General features: G+C 41.8%; 1 protein-coding gene and 1 long non-coding RNA gene across 3 annotated transcripts in view; one reads left to right on the forward strand and one right to left on the reverse strand.

Moving 5' to 3' along the window:
* CMTM7 (CKLF like MARVEL transmembrane domain containing 7) overlaps positions 1-11,401 on the forward strand; it is a 28,419-nt gene extending 17,018 nt beyond the window's left edge. The window contains exons 2-5 of one of the 2 annotated variants that reach the window (XM_017818067.1): positions 3,860-4,033; positions 6,807-6,905; positions 7,936-8,017; positions 8,354-11,401. In XM_017818067.1, coding sequence (XP_017673556.1) covers positions 3,860-4,033; positions 6,807-6,905; positions 7,936-8,017; positions 8,354-8,367 — 369 coding nt within the window. In that variant the 3' untranslated portion in view covers positions 8,368-11,401. Of the gene's footprint in view, positions 1-3,859; positions 4,034-6,806; positions 6,906-7,555; positions 7,872-7,935; positions 8,018-8,353 lie in introns of those variants that run through there. The other variant, XM_017818068.1, reaches the window with a different exon arrangement.
* Positions 1,048-13,019, reverse strand: LOC108498842. The gene is made up of 3 exons (XR_001875324.1): positions 12,836-13,019; positions 1,429-1,480; positions 1,048-1,096 (listed from the first exon to the last, which is right to left on the reverse strand). It is a non-coding gene; the product is annotated as an uncharacterized LOC108498842 (long non-coding RNA).
* Between the last annotated feature and the right edge of the window lie 3,027 nt (positions 13,020-16,046).

Genomic DNA, 16,046 nt, shown 5'->3' on the forward strand with positions numbered 1-16,046 from the left:
TTTTTGTTTTGCTTCTCAGAAACCAGAAAGCACTGAAATAGTGTTGTCCTGCAATGTGTCCCTCACCCCTTTTGTAATGCAGGTCTGGAGCCTGGGTATATATTGTGGAGCACATTGAAATCTTCTAATGAGACTGACCATCATTTGACCTGTACTTCTGGTCACACTGCCTTGCTGGCTGTTTGTTACATGTGTGTTGCTCTCACAATCTGTGAAATGCTATATTGAAAGGGAAATAGCAGTGCCCTGGCTTTTTTTGTGCCCCCAGTTTTTATTTTTGAGGTGTATTAACCTTCTCCCCTGAGGACAGATGCATAAAGAGCAGTCGTAACATTTGATCACTTTAGTGCTTTGCCATTCGTTTCTCTCTCTCTCTCTGTCACAAACTGACTTCTATGTTGAACTGTATTCCAGACAGTTACATATTAATCATTTTATCACTCTAACCTCTGGAAACAGGAATCCCAGAGGGGGAAAAAAATACAGTCATCACCCAGTATATATTGTGATAAACCAATATCTGGTGAAGGAAGTTCAGTGTTTGTCACTTTTAAAGGACAAATGATATTATGTGGCTCTACATTTGTTAGCATTCTTTTTCAACATGTGAGTTTTAAACTCTGTCTGTACCTGCCAGCCATGCAGGCTGGCAATAATAGTGTGGCAGACAGCTTTTATAAAGTTGTTTATAGGGTCCCCTTTGCACCTGTCCTGTGAAACGGAATTGTGTGCCTCTGATCAGATGACTCTCTTTAGAAATTGCAGGTAAGTCTCATGTTGCAAAATTTATGCTAAGAAACTAAACATTGAAAGAAATACCTCTTGCCATGGTTTCTTCCTACCTGTGTGCTGAGGCACATCTAAAATCAAAGAAGGAAGAATCTTTGCTAATTAGTTTTGGAGTTGTTTTAATTGTGAAGTAGTCTTGAAATCCACGGTTCTACTCCATCTTCAGGAGCTGAGCAGATTCTTCACTGAGTGGTTGGAACCTTGTATTTTCCTATTTCTGAGGAATATAACACCTCAGATGAATTTTCTGTTCTTGGACAGCTCACATTCTTCTTTATGCTTCTTCTCAGCTTTTTATACCTTTTAACTGAAAAGAAAAATACTTTTATGCTTCCATGAAATAGAAAGAACTGGATCTAGTTTAAACTAAATGGGGGTTTTTTCCAGTGGTTTTAATTATTTGGATGGTGATTGTACTTCAAGGATCCCGCCCACCTTATCCTTTGTACACCGTGAAAAAAGTTGCTAAAGTTAATTGTTCATGCATGAAATGAGCCACTAGGCAGATTTAATATTTCTGTGAATTAACACTTCTTTCTTGATTTGTACAGTGTAATTGAAACTGGGAACTGAAGACACCTGAATAAGGGAGACCCTTTCTAGCCTTTGGTGATTAGGGAAGTACTGTCCTCATCTCACCTTTATCCAAGAGCAAGGCTCAGTGCTTGCTGTGACTTCTCGTTGAGTCTTCCTATGGAATGAAATTTCATTAAATTCAGTTTTAAATTATGAAAATAATAGCTGTGTCTTGCATCACTTCAAGTGTTCTCCTACATTATAGGGCAAATGATCTCCTTCTGATTGTTCAAGTTATTCAATGGCTAATTCAGACAACTCTTCTTAACTAACATTAAGATTCAAGGGACTGAGATGCATAGTCTGTGGCAGCCTGAGCCAGCATGGTACTCCCTACTGCCATCCTGCCTGCTCAGACCTTCCTGTCTTTTCTGTGGAAGTCCTTACTTCTCCCTCACACTCCCTTGCTCACCTGACCCTGCCTTGTGTGATGGCTGAGTCAGAGTAAAGCCTTTTTTCAGTAGTTCACTTTTCTGCTAGCTTTGTACACTAAGATGGCTCAGCACAGATGAATGGAGGAGCCAGTACATTAACAGGGAAAGAAATCAGGGTGGGAAGGAGAAGATGACAGGTGCCCTGGTCCCTCATGAAACCACTGCTTAATGTAGACCTGCTGTATGTAGACACAGACTGGACAAAACTGCATCCAAATTACTTCAGAATTGAAGAACTCGACCAGAGTTCTTTAAATGCTGAATTGTGGAGAGCATTGCTTTGTTGTCTTCTAAGAAATGAAGCATATTAGAAAGCTCTGCCATGCACAAGGTGCAAGACTTTGTGCATTTAGGATTCCCCAGTGGTGAGGCAGTGAGACCCAGAGGTGAGGTGTGGTACAGACAGGAGCACTGAACGTGCAGGATGCTGCTCTGATGTTACACTCCCAAACCAGAGGGCAGGAACACATCTGGGGAGACAGGGACTGAGCATTATCAAGCATATTCAAAGACACCTGTGACCTCCATCCTTGAGAAGCACAAAGTATGATCTAACCCTGCATCTCCAAGTCCTGTGTCACTTCCAAAGGTGAGAGGAGATGTAGGCTCACTGTGGTGCAGAATCCCATGACTATCTTGAACTGACAATGTTAATATCAACTACTTGGACAAACACAGTAAAAATAATGGAGCTGGACCAGGTCTGACAATAGCTTAGCCACTTGTGTGGGAAAGAATCTGGAACACTGACTTTTCTCTTTGAAGCCAGCTTTTCAAGGTGGTTCACTGTCAAGACATTGATGTGGCTGTTTGGATGGAGTTTGGTCAAGGCGACAAGTTCTTGTGAAGTTCTTTTGTGTGTATATAGCTTTTGGTTGCCCTCATGTATGCGTATATTTAACCTGTCCACTTAGAACTGAGCAGGTGAAACTTGGTTAACACTGCAGCAGGGATAATCTAAGCTATGTTGTTTGGGTGTTGGTTTGTTGTTTTTTGTTGTTTTGTTTTTTTTTGTCTCTTTTAATCTTAAGGAAATTATTCTGATAATGAATGCAGTTGGTTAGGAGTTTGGAAGATGAGTGTGCAGGAAAGGATGTTGTAGTCTTAAGGTTCTGGCTTCCTCAGATAGTTTTTGAATGTCTAGGAGAAACACTTAAAGTGTGAATCATTACTTCTTCCGATTGACTTTAGATGAGCTAAAAATTACAGTGGCTGAAAGCATGCATTGACGAAGTCTGTAATAAGAAAATATTTTAGTATATTTGTTTTTAGTAGATTTATTTTGATCACCCGGGTTAGCCAGGCTGGTGGAAGCAGCAAGATTAGTAAACTAAACAAGTAGTTTCATATTTAAAAAAAATGAAATAGCTTTTGTCCTTTGCAAGTGTACAGCTGACGGAAGTTGTACAGAAGCTTTATACTTTTATGTGGCAGCGTTAACATATTAAAGCTTTGGGGGTGGGGTGAATTAATCAATTCCCCCAAATGTTTATATTATTTGCTATGATGCTGCCTTACAATGCTTTAATACTCCTGCTCTGTAAGTGGTAGAAAAGGAAGAGTAAAACTGTTTAGCTCAGTTGCAGCCAGGCCATCCGCTTTTGCATGTGAGAAGTGTCACTAAATGAAAGTAAAGGTGCATCTGCTCATGGACACCTCAATTTTTACAGCTTTCAGTTATTTCCTTCTGAAAGTCCATGGGGTTTAGATGCTTCAGTCGCTGGTGCATCTCCAGGCATTCAGTTCTTTTTCTCTATTTGAGACCTCTTCTTTTGTACATAGAGACTTCTTCAGATTGGGTTCTTCAGGCTGAAACTGCTGCATTCCTTCTGGCAGTTGGCCCTTTCCCCACTCTTGATGGTTGCTTCACCTCATTTGTCAGCAAATTATAAAACATCATTATCATGCTCATTACTTTGTCCTCCATTTTGTTGGGACCATCCAATTTACGTTAGATATTTGTCTTATGTTTCTAAGTGCCATTTTGTTCTGCTTAAAATCATCTTCACAACCCTCTGAGCACCACTGTAAAAATCTTTAATGCACATTTTGTCTTCCAGATCTCACTGCTGATTGGATTCATCAGTGTAAATAATTCTTCATGGACAGATTACAGTGCATACAGCTTCTTTCAGATTGTCACCATGTGCGATTTGGTTATGATTTTGTTCTTCTACATTACCCACATCTTCAGGGTCTACAGGAAGCTCAATTGCGTGAGCTGGCCACTTGCGGTAAGCCTGTGACATCGCCTGGGTTCCTTGCCTCTCTTGGGGGTTCCCTGCCTCTCTTGGGGGTTCCCGTCTCAATTTCTTAATCCTTTTTCTCGTGCTATTTCACAGTGATAGGCTGTCTTTCACTTGATTCTTTGTTACCTTGTATGCAGATCCTTCTGTTATTAGTATTCAGCAGATGCTCTAATTGTTAGAGTTTTTAGCTGATTTGGATCTGATCCTGCCCTCCTTCAGACACATATAAATCCAGATTTACTCCAGGGAAGTCAGTAGTGTTATTCTGAGACAATTGCAAAGAAGCTACTGATTATCAAGCCTTCAGCAGATGAGTCCCAGCTCAGGTCATTTAAAGCAGCTAAGGGATTGCTAATGTACCAAATCGTAGCATTAGAATTCATATACTACATCCTGTCCCAAAATAAAGTCTGTGAGTGCTATTTAAGTCAAATGTGTCTCTTTTTGGTAGAGTTTTAGGTAACTTAAACAATAGCAAGAAATAGGAGCCTTGGCCTGATTGCCTTTTCTGGGATATCCTACAGGATGTTCTGCTTCATTCCCACATTTCCCGTACACATCCATCTCTCATATCCTAGTGGAGAACTAACAAGCAGCATAGAAAATGTGAGACCTGAACTTTTTCAGTAGCTCTGGGTCAGGTCACCTAATAAAAGAGTTCTCCATTCTAGTATGGAATGATGGATTTTAATAACCTCTTAGAACATGCCTCCCTTAAACATAGTGACGTGTTAGTTCCACAGAGGAAGGAAAAAAGGAATGGGGAAAGCAAACTGGAGAGATATAGAGGGATTTTGAAATCCAAGATTGGTTGGATGGCATTTAATGGAAATTATGTAAGTACTGTACAGATCTAAGATAACAGTCTGTCCATCCATCCACCTCTAACCAGAGAGAAAAATACAACTTTCTTTCTTTTTCTTTTTAGCTGAAGAACATGGTTAGGCTTTTTTCTTTTTAAATGTATGCCACCACTATCTGTCTCTAAAGGTACTTATTTATCTAGAAATAATACAGATGTAGGTATTAAAATAAAGGACTGAAGTAAGCTAATAAATGACAGTTTTGTAAAGCAGCATTTAATGTGTGCATTGCTGTAACAAGTCTATGCCATTTTGGCCTCTTCATAGGCTGCTTTGTTTTTTTTGTTTTGTGCTTAATCGTTCCTCTATGTTCCAGAGCCACTATTGAGTTTAAGGCACTGAAGTTTGTGGCTGCTCAGCTTCAGATAGCTTTATGGGATGTGATGCTTGAACACTACTGCTATTTTACAAAACAAACAACTTCCTTATCAGTCACACATTTAAGTATCTTTAGAACAGAATAGGAAGACATATAAGAGACTTTGGGAAACTACAGGTAGCACTCAGATGAGTTTCCTGGCAGGATTTCTACATTGCAATTGAGGGTGTGATTTGTAGTCAGTAAAGTTGCAGTGGTTCAAGAGGTGGTTCAGCGCTGACACCTTTTAAAGCTTGGAAGTATTTCTCCAGAGGGGCACTCTCTCAGCCCTGCCAGGTGTTGGTTCTCCACCTAAATTAGCCTTTGATGATTCCATTGAACCTCTGCCCATCCCTCGAATTCCTCTAAAGCAGTGGCCTGTGTACACTGCTTTATTTGCTGCCTCTAAGGAGGCAATGGTGTGTCTAATTTGCCTGCTGCGTCATGGACTAGTCAGAGAAAGGCTCCTTATGGAAATAATTTATTCTAGAAAATGCAAGGGTTGGAATCTTGATTAACTGAAACAAGGTTATGAATGAGGAAAGCAAGTTGCAGTCTCTCTACTTTATGGCAAAAATCTTTCTCAGCTCTTTATAAAACACCTGAGCAGAGGGACACTGGTATGAAAGACTGTTTATCGTCTGGGCTTTCCTTGAACAATTTTGGGACTATATTCTATCTTGTGGTTTGAGATAGAATCTCTTCTCTCCCTTATACATGGCATTCCCTTGGTTCGTGCAGATACAGTAAGCAGATATGCCCCTGCCCACCCCAACCATGCACAAGAAACAACCCATGTTCATGTGCAAACACACATATCGGTTGCCATAAGCTTTGTGAGGATTCAGAATCAATCTACAGATAACCCCTGCTTGTAACAAGGTAAAATTGACTGATACTCATCACACCGGAGAAGATCTTAAATGTGGTGCCTTGGTGCTCTCCCAGAAAAGCCCGTGCCATCATGTTTTACTGCAGTTGTGCTTTTTGTGGCTTCCCTCCTGTTTCGAGTCTTGGTTGACCTAAGTCATTAGTAAAGCCAGCAGTAGATCCACTGCTTACTTTTTAAGATTATCAGAAGTAGGAGCATTTGGTTTTCCACTTATGGCATCTCATATAGGCTAGAGAAATATGTCTTTAAAGCTTCTTCCTTCCTCCAGAACCATCCCTTTAGTGCAGTGCAATACTTGATGCAATAAAGAGACGTTTCATCCTCAGTAATAAACTATGTTGAATTGAAAGGATTGCATCCATACCCAGTAAGTGAACCTTATTCCAGTGACATTAGTAGATCTGAAGATTGTCCCTCTCCCCCTTTTTTAACAGAAACTGAGGTTTGGCACAAAATCCACTCACAAGGTGGGTTATTAGGGTTTTTTTTAATATCGTTTTGCCTTTTTTTTCTTTTTCCTTTTTTTACTAGTGTTTTGTCCTCTGGGTTTGAGTCACTTCTGCCAACTTAATTTCTTTCTGAGGCATATCAAAATGCTTTCCTGCTAAGTTTCCCTTCTGATGCAGGCTGTGTTTGTCTTTATAGGAGTTCCTTCATTACTTAATTGGTACAATTCTGCTTCTCATTGGATCGATTGTAGCAGCAACCAGGAGTTACAATGTGACTGGACTTGTGGCTGGAGCGGTAAGACTGTGTTTATTAGTCTTGACATTTTTAAAATTGCAATATATATACAGTAGGGCATTGGAAATCTGTTACTTGTACTTTTATTTTCTTACAGACTTGCCTTGCTTGTGTCTTGATTGGGTGAACTACCTTCTTACTCATTTCAGTGAATGTTCTGTAACACGGTGCCAATAAAAATATTTTGTTGTGAGACTCCAGACTCACCACTAAAAGTGGGTATTTGTCCTGTCAGAGTGTTGAAACTAAAGGCTTCTGCTTTAACTCACAGGAACTAATGTGTTTAGGGGAAGAATTAAGACAATTAAGTTTTGACAAAAGGCTGTTGTAGCACCTGGAACTTACCTACAGAATTTCAGTCTTTGGGTTTTGATTGCCTCCTGCTCCTGAACAGAGACCTCTTCAAGATAATTTCTCCTGAGCTAAAACCCACTCTGAGGCTCTGCACTGACTTACTGGAAGATGCTTTCTGCCTCTGTTGGCTGGAGGGCTTTGTAGAGAGAGGCATGACTTACGAGTGTGGGTGACAGTATTTTCACAGCAGCAGGACCAGAAATACAACTCCTCCAGAATAATGAATTGCTTTCAGAAACTTAGTCTGGATGATGCAAACAGACTAGAATACTTAACCTGACTTGTTTATTTGGCAGGCAGCAGAGAAAGACTTGTTTGAATGGGGCAGTAAAAGAACAGTACTCAGAGGTGCTAGAAACAGTCTTTTCTTTGTTGCAGAATCCTAGTGAGAAGTTTAGAAGGTGAGACTCCATGCTGCTGTCCAACTTTTTCTCCCTCCTTGTATATGACTCTTTGTCTGTCAGTTGTTGTTTTCACAAGACATAACTTGCTATTATACTACAGGAAATTTTATTTTTTTAGTATTTTGGCAGAATGGAGTAAAAAAATCACTTTTTTTGGGTCTGTTAATCTCATAAAATATGAAGCTGAATATACAAAAGTGTTCATACATGCATGGAATATGTGTCATCTAATGCTCTGTAAATATTTGTGGTTTATTTGTTTTCCCATCCAGACTTTCGGGTTCCTAGCTACAATACTTTGTGTTTTAAGCATGTGGTCGTCCTACAAGGTTTCGTGCATCACGCAGTCAACAAGTAAGTATCGTGCTTAGTAACTGCCAGAATGCTTCCCAAAATGAATATTTATATTTTCTGCCACAGGGCTGTGTCTACCTGAAAGGATTTATTAATGTCTTGGTTGTTGTTACTCAAAATTACTCATGAAGCAGTAACTCCATGTTTTTTGTCAACACAGACGTATCACAGCTACTGACAGCTGTAAACAAATAACTGCAAGAGCAAAATAACTTGCTTCTTGCAAATACTGAATCTATCAACACTTTCTTTTCTCCCTCCCCTACCGCCTACCAAAAGAAGGTTTCCAGTGTGTTCCTTAATAAATTAGATTAATTTGTTTGTTCCTTTTCAAAGATGCATCTGTGTGACTCCATCATCTGTGCAAGATGTCTGCCTTACAAAATAGGATACCAAAGAGGAGCGTCCACTACCAAGGAGGGGGCATGGGTGTTATGTTACTAGCCTGGACAGCTGGTAGCTTTGGAAGATCTACTTGAATGCCTATGCAAAACAATGTTGTGAACCAAAGTATTTTTGCTTCCCTCCCTTCTCCCCACCCAAAGAAGTTTATAATGGAGAACCTGCTTGTTTTGGAGAAAGACAACTTCTGTCTCGCAAGCTGGGCTGTGGTCATGTCCAGCTATTTGCAATAAGTGCATTTAAAACTCATTTGGACAGTCGTTTGGTTCTCCTTTCAGAGGGATAGAAAAATTGCTTCTGATTTTCTCCATCTGTTTACACAAGGGAAATCCTACAAATTCCTACCTGATCCTTAACTTCCAAGGATGATTTGTTAAAGGAACTGTTATAAACTAATTTGTGCCTGGATACACGGACCCAAGTCTTTGTTACCTCTTTCTATCAGAACTATGGACTTTTTCTAATATCAGCTCAGCCAGCATAAAAAATTATGAACTGCAACTTGAATACATCACTGCAAACACTCCCTCCTAGCCCCAACAGTACATGATAAAATCGAGGATTTCCTCCATGAATTTTTACAGGATATTAGCAATCAAAGATTATTCTTTAAAAACTTCCCCTTGCCAAATACAGGAAAATACGTACCCAAGAATATATGTTTAATGTTTTGTGGGATCTCTTTTTTTCTTTTCACAGTAAGACCTGTTCTGTAGAAAATTTCTGTGCATTTCCCTTAAATTATTCTCTTTGGAACCTAACAGTGTTTATGGAAAGCACATTGTGCTGCTTTCTCTTACATGTGGTGTGTCCCTTCTTCTGCCTCAGCTGGAATCCATGATCCTGGAGACTCTGCCCAGAGCCTGGACAGACAGAACAGTTCAGTTTTGTCCAACCTGGTATGATCATGAAGTTCTATGTAACTTCAATTCTGAGACAATTCCTTCTTGGTACCTTTCTCTTTCCTTTTTGTAGCCCATCTCGGGAGACCTGGAAATTCTTTGCAGGAAAAAAGCACAGGCCCGTCCTCCTCCTTGGTGCTTCTTCTCCTTTCATGTCTAGCTGTGAAGTACAGCTTGTACTTATAAATTGGTTTCTTCTGTCAAGACAACTGCATGGTGGTAAAGCAGAAGTAGGATTTATATAGTTTACCTGGGACAATCTGGAGGAAAAAGCATTTTCTGGCCTGCTATGTATTTTTGAAATTCCACATCAATACTGCTAAGTAATTTAATGGTCCTCTTGGAAAATTCTTTTTGTGCCTTGTAGCAGGTCAACACACAATGCTATTTGTTGCCACCTTATTTTTGTTCTCCCATCCTAATATATCTATCTTTACTTAGAAGGTTTTTTTTAGCTCTTAGACAAGAGAAATTGGCCAACTGCTTAAGTGTCAAAAATTTTGAGTAAGTAAATGAAAATAACTGAGCAGATCCCCCTTCTAAAGGTGCAAAGCTTCTGTGATTTTTCTTGCTATTCCTTTTCATAAGTGCCCTATTTACAGCAACACAGAGCAGCAAACAATTTGAAACTGCTTTAACATTAATATAGAGGATTATTCAAATAAAACTAAACAGGCAGTTTTAATGTTACTGATTGCATATTGACTATTTTTTATTTCTTTACAATGTCCAACTCTGGCCTGCTTTTCTGCCCCATACCTTCAAATGATATGTTTTATGTTTGGTCAGAAATAGGCTGGGTTTTTTTATTTTTAACAACCTGAATTGAGCACGCCTCAAAGGCTCTCTCGCTTAAGAGAACAAACATTCTTCTGAGCTAGAAATCCCTGTTAGCGGTGTCAGTGATAGTGTAGCTTCCTTGCCCTGCCAGCACAGGACCAATCAAATGGCCATATGGGACAAGGGACTTCATTCTAGGACATTGGAGTGAACATATCTGCAGAAGAAGGTACACACACACCTATATATGTATGTGTAATTTTTTGTAACAGGGGTGCTTGGATCACCAGTCCTCCTGCCGAGACTGACTTAACTACAGTTTTTGGAAACCAGCACTCTGACTGTAATTTGGACTGATATGGTAGATATTTAAGGATACTCCTGTCTTCTGTTCCCCCAGAGGAACGATATGTGCACTATTTTTCCTTCACCTCCTGAGATATCACCTCAGAAAGAAGGTAGAAACATTCCTAAAAGCTTTAACCTCACTTGGCAATCCTGTGGGAAACCAATGTTCTGCTGCAGATGGTGTGAATGCAGCTGAGGCCTCAGTGCTGCAGTGGTAGTAGGGAGAAGCACCTGCTATGGATTGGGACTGGCGCCTGAGCTTGCTCTGAAGAAAAGGGTGTTTCCACTTTCTTCTGGAATGATGCCCTTTCTCCTGGCACTACACTAGCATTTTTTTTCAGCCTCTCACATCACTCTGTCACTTGTCACCATACGGAATTAAAAAAAAAAACAAAAAAAACCATGGAATTTCATGCAGTCTGACAACCAAAGAATTTCTGAACTATGCTCTGTGATCATCCAAAGAATATGTTTTGCTGCAAGTGCACTTGTTTATACTGGATCAAGAGAAATAAGCTACAGGTGCCATTTTGGTTTTTGTGCCTATCAACAGGGCTAAGGTATGCCTGCAGCATTTGCTGTTATGACAGTGCTGGGTCTATAGACCCACCATATGCTCTTAATGCGGGATGCTTTCAGGCTGGAAAACTGACATCTCTGCTGCCAGAGTTTCCTTGCTTTCCCCAAATCCTCCTTGTAAAGCATGTCTACCAAGACAAGCACAGATTTTCTGGTATCACCAGCTCTACCGGGCATCTTTGAATGACAGCTCCGCCTGCAGGGAATTTGGCACCGCTCTACTGTAGCTCTGCCAGCAGAAGGGTTTCAAGTTTCCCTCAGTGTCAACCTGGTTCTGAAAGCTCCATCTGTCTGCAACTTTGTCAAATATGGGATTCCAGCTGTTTTAGAAATAAACTCTAACTCTTAGCTATTTGGGTGATGTAGAAAATCAGATTGTTGTCCTGTTCATTTTTTTCCATCCTCTACTGCAGCAGTGACTTTCTTTCTGGGGAGTGTCAGAATACGTCCTGTAACTGGAGGACAATAGGCAGGAGCCACAAAAAACCTCATCCCCTGCTGTTTTGTTTGCATGTGCTGGTTTCCAGCTCTCCCACACGAAAGTTTATCCATCCCCTTCAGCTCTGAGATGAGTGGAGTATATCCTTTGAGCTAACACTGATAGATTTTGGGGTTCAGTTTTTACTGAAAAATTAAAATGTAAATGTTGGGAGAAAAAAGTTGGTACAAACAAAAAAATCGTACAAACTGTTTCATACTCTGATAATAAAAACCCTCATCTCTGAGTACTGGGGGCTTAAGTTAGAAAGTGAATAGTGGTTTTGTCAAGGAGAAACTGGGAAAATGAGAAGGGGAAATGAAACTTTTTTAAGAAGAGGAAGGGTGGCTTTGAAAAGCTTGAGGACCATGGTGCTGGATGAAGACGCTGCAGGTTATGTGACAGCCCGCACACTTTTTCTGTTGTTGAGAAGTGGTTGTGTTTTGCACTGTTTGGAAACAAATCACTGTGAGGGGGTTGGAGGGGGTAGCAGGACAGGAGGATAGTAACTTTTAATCGGTTGTGTGTATGTGTGTGCATGTGTATGCGGCAGGGGGTGTTAAGTGATGCTCAGGGAAGACAACTAGGAACTTAGGAAAAAAAGGAGCAGGCAAGAAGGAAGATCAGGTGCTAACATCAGTAGAGAGCCCATGAGGGGAGGAACTAATGTGAGTCCATTATGCACTAATAGAAATGGTGTCAGATATCAACAGTTTCTGGCTGTTTCAGTAATTAAAGGACAAACCTGCCTGGAGTGATAGAAAAGTCTCTTTACTGCTTGTCTGCACTTCAAAGCCTGTGTCTGGCATTTTCATGTTCTGCTAAAGCTGCAGGAGGATGCACGAGATCTGACATAGAGGCTGTGGAACATGGCATCAAGTTGCCACGTGCTCTGCCTTGTTTAACTTAAAATTGCTCAGGGTCCCACTGTTCTTAGGGACAGCATGGAGCAAAATGCTGCTGCTGAGGCCAGTGGTCTTGGCCATCCCTCCAGCCTGGGGCCAAGTACAGACCTGCTTTTAGATTGAGTGCAATCTGAAAGCCAAGGAGAGCTGCAGTTACATATTGCTGGGCCCTACTGATGCGCTTGACTCTGGGGTGGCATCCTGAACGTGCTGCTGGTTGTGTGAGATGGGGGGAGGTGCATACCAGAGAAAGGGTCTGTGGGAGGCCCACATCCTGTTCTTTCTGCCTGCAGGGATTCACACCCATGTGGCAAGAAAGAGCTCTCACCACAAACCTCTGTGGTACTCTTACACAACCCCTCTGTTGGGGCTGTTTCAGGTTTCAGACTGGAGTGCAAGTGCAAGTGCCGTGCCCTTGGCTTACCTTTTGCTCCTCTGCAGATGCACAGGGCTGCACACTTGTGAGGTCATCCTGTTGGGAACAGGCAGCCCTTGCTTTCAGTCCCTGGGCTTGTTTAACCCTGCTACATGGAAGCAGGTCAGAAAGTCACTCTGGTGCATGTCATCTTCCTCTCCTGGAGAAGGATGATTACTTTTTTCCAGCACAACAGCAGCTGGAAAACAGGAAGAGCAGTAAGTGCTGTTAGCTGCTCCTGTCTGTCCCTTCTGGAGGTCACTGATTACCCACAACTGGCTACTCCAGAGTTTATTTCTTTTCTGCCTGTTCCTGAGCCCAGTCCCTCAGCCCCAGCTAGTCCTCTGGGTCAGCACTCTGGTTTCTCATGGCCAGTATGGCAAGTACACACTGGACTTTATTACTAGGGACTGACCAGTATACTCTGGGTTCCCACCATCCAGGGGCTTGCATAAAAGTTTAAAAAAAGGCCATATTTCTAAATAACTGATGATTTATCCTCTTATTATCTCATATCTGCACTGTTTTACTGTGTAAATGACTTGCTAATTTATTAAGTATCAAACAAGCTCTCATCGCCTGCTTGAACCAGTCCCTCTGCCTCGGGGCAGTTGGCAAAAAAAAAAAATGAATCTGTCTGCTTTTTTAACCTCTACCTCTGTCTGAGCTGCTCTGACAGTAAAAGTGAAATTGTCTGGCCATGCCCAGAAGCAGCACTTGACACAGGTAGGAAGACTGAAAGTTAGGAAAAATAAAGAAGAAAAAAAAATTTTAAAAAAGGTTGCAGCATCACAGGAGTTTCCTGCCTCAAGGGTGAAGTGGCTGCCAACATGAGGTTTCAGTTTTACATGGAGGCAGAATTTAGATACCAAAATCTTTGCCATTTTTCTGGCTTAGTGCTGTGAAAGCTTGGCTTTAAGAAGCCAGTGTTGAGTAGCCAAAGGCACGATATTGTGGCTGCTTGATACGTGTTGTGAGGAACAGCAGTGTGATAGGGAGGCATTATAAAATGGAAGCAGAGGAGAACCCTGCCTTTTGGGGTGGTGAGGAATGAGGGAAGAGCTAGAAAAGAAAGTGCAGATGAAGAAGACAGAAATCAAGGGAGCACTGCAGAGTAGCAGCACTACCGGACCTTTCCTGAGGGAGCAGCTCAGAATAGTGCTGTTCCTTGGGTTAATGTTTTTGTATCAATTCCTGAACATAACATCACCTCCAGCAGCACCTGGGCTTTGCATGTTGCTGAACTACAGCTTTACAGAAAGGCACACAAAATAAATATTTTCAAAAGCAGTTTTGTCACTGTGTAAATGCCAACTGACTCTCAGGTGTGTTTGACCAGAGTATGTCCTTCAGAGCATTAGCCAGCCATGAAGACCAGAGCTTTTGAAGCAAAAGAAAGGATTAGGATATAGATAAATTTACTTCAATTAAAACGCATTTTTGTTAATCCTGGCTTGGACTGAGTTGAACTCAGAGCGCCCAAGATCATGTAATATTTATTGCTCTTTAGATGTTTACAGACCTAGAACAACGGCAATACACAAAGCAATCATTTGAAAGGAATAAAATGCAACCTCTAAAGCATTAGCAAAAGAGCAGCAGTCCTGCCCTCTTAACTGTGACAAGAAATTCTGCCAGCAGTGTCAAGTGACACAGGAATGCACAGGTGCCAACACTTGGGGCTACAAAGCCCCCAGGTCACTCTGGCCCTGAAGTGATTTCAGGCCTGCCAGGTGCTCAGAGGCACTGCCATGTACATCACCTTCAGAGCCATTCTCATGGGTGACTCCAGAGAGGTGTGCCCACAGGCTGGGACCATGCAAAGGCAGACAGGCAAATGTGCAGCAAGCCAAGCACCTGGGGAAAAACGGGGAACAGCACAGACAAAAAGGAACAGGCTGAGAGCTCTGTGCTTTGCGTGTGTGGGTATGTGCAGAAAAAAGTAATCTGTGGTGGTGAAGGAAACACCTGCATGTTTTTGTGGCTGATGAAGGGGCTACCGAAAGGCCAAGAAGACTACATCAGCTTTTGAAGTGGAGTTGGCATCTGTGTCAATGATGTGGTAGGCCAAGCAGGGTGGTGGGGCATTCCTCCCCGCAGGGGTGGATATCCTCAAGCCACTAATGTAGAGTCATTGCTAAATTAAGTATGTCTGAACCACTCATTTTCTTACATGTTTGCACTTGTGCAGAAAGAGCAACAGAAGACAGGCAGCCCTCCTGGCATAGGAGGAATTGCAGCAAGACTCTAGACACTTGGGGAAGAAAACTCCACAGGTGTAGACTCGGAGGCACCTAACCCTTCAGCAATACAAGGTTAGACTAGGAAGTTGAAGACAGCACTCATTCTGCACCTATTTTTACAGGGCAAACCGAGTAAATACCATTCTCCCAGGAAAAAGCACAGTGTGTCTTGGGCCTATTTGCACAGGACTAGCCTTAATACCCAGCCACTCTCCCCTGCAAATTCAATGAAGAAAGAGAAGGACAAGAGAGAATCAAGCAGCAGTGACTCAGAGTGCAGGAGTTACCCTTCCCTCTGATTCATTTTCTCGATGTGCCTCTTCCTCCATCATGTACCAGGGGTGCTTCGCCACTCAGCTGGAACATGTAAGGGTATAGCTGAGGAGAGACCCCCTTTTACTTTTCCCTGTGGAACTGCGGCAAGACTCACCTTTTAATTCCAGCACTGGTATCTCACTGTTGCTGGGTGGATGGAAAGGGACAAGGCTAGGAGTTTGTTGTCACCTCACAGCCTGTAGCTACCCAAAAGCATCCATTTGCAGCTTCCTTCTATTACATCTGCAGGCCAGCTGTGATGGTAGGGTATGATTCCCCCTCCTCCCCCAGTACAGCCCTGCCAGCACACACAATACACTAATACAACTGTCTTTTATTAAGATTATTGGGGGTTATATGAGGTGGACTAGTGCTGGTGGCTTTGTCCCGGCCATGAGTATGAATCACAGTTCTGCTGGTATAATAGCTCCTTTTAAATCAGAAGTGCTTTGTCCATCTAGCACAGTCTACTGTTATTTCTACATCTGTAAATCACTTTTAACATAAAACTTAATGATCTGCATCCCCCTTTTTCATGAACCCCTGCCAAACAAGAGCACAATGCTGCAGCTGTAGCTATTAAGCTACTGTGGCAGCAAAGCACTCCATTAATACCTCATGCTCAGCAGTTTGTGATGCATGAGAGCTGAATAATTATGCCC

The sequence above is a fragment of the Lepidothrix coronata genome, unplaced genomic scaffold, assembly GCF_001604755.1.
Source record: "Lepidothrix coronata isolate B3197 unplaced genomic scaffold, Lepidothrix_coronata-1.0 Scaffold64, whole genome shotgun sequence".
Classification (NCBI taxonomy): Eukaryota; Metazoa; Chordata; class Aves; order Passeriformes; family Pipridae; genus Lepidothrix; species Lepidothrix coronata.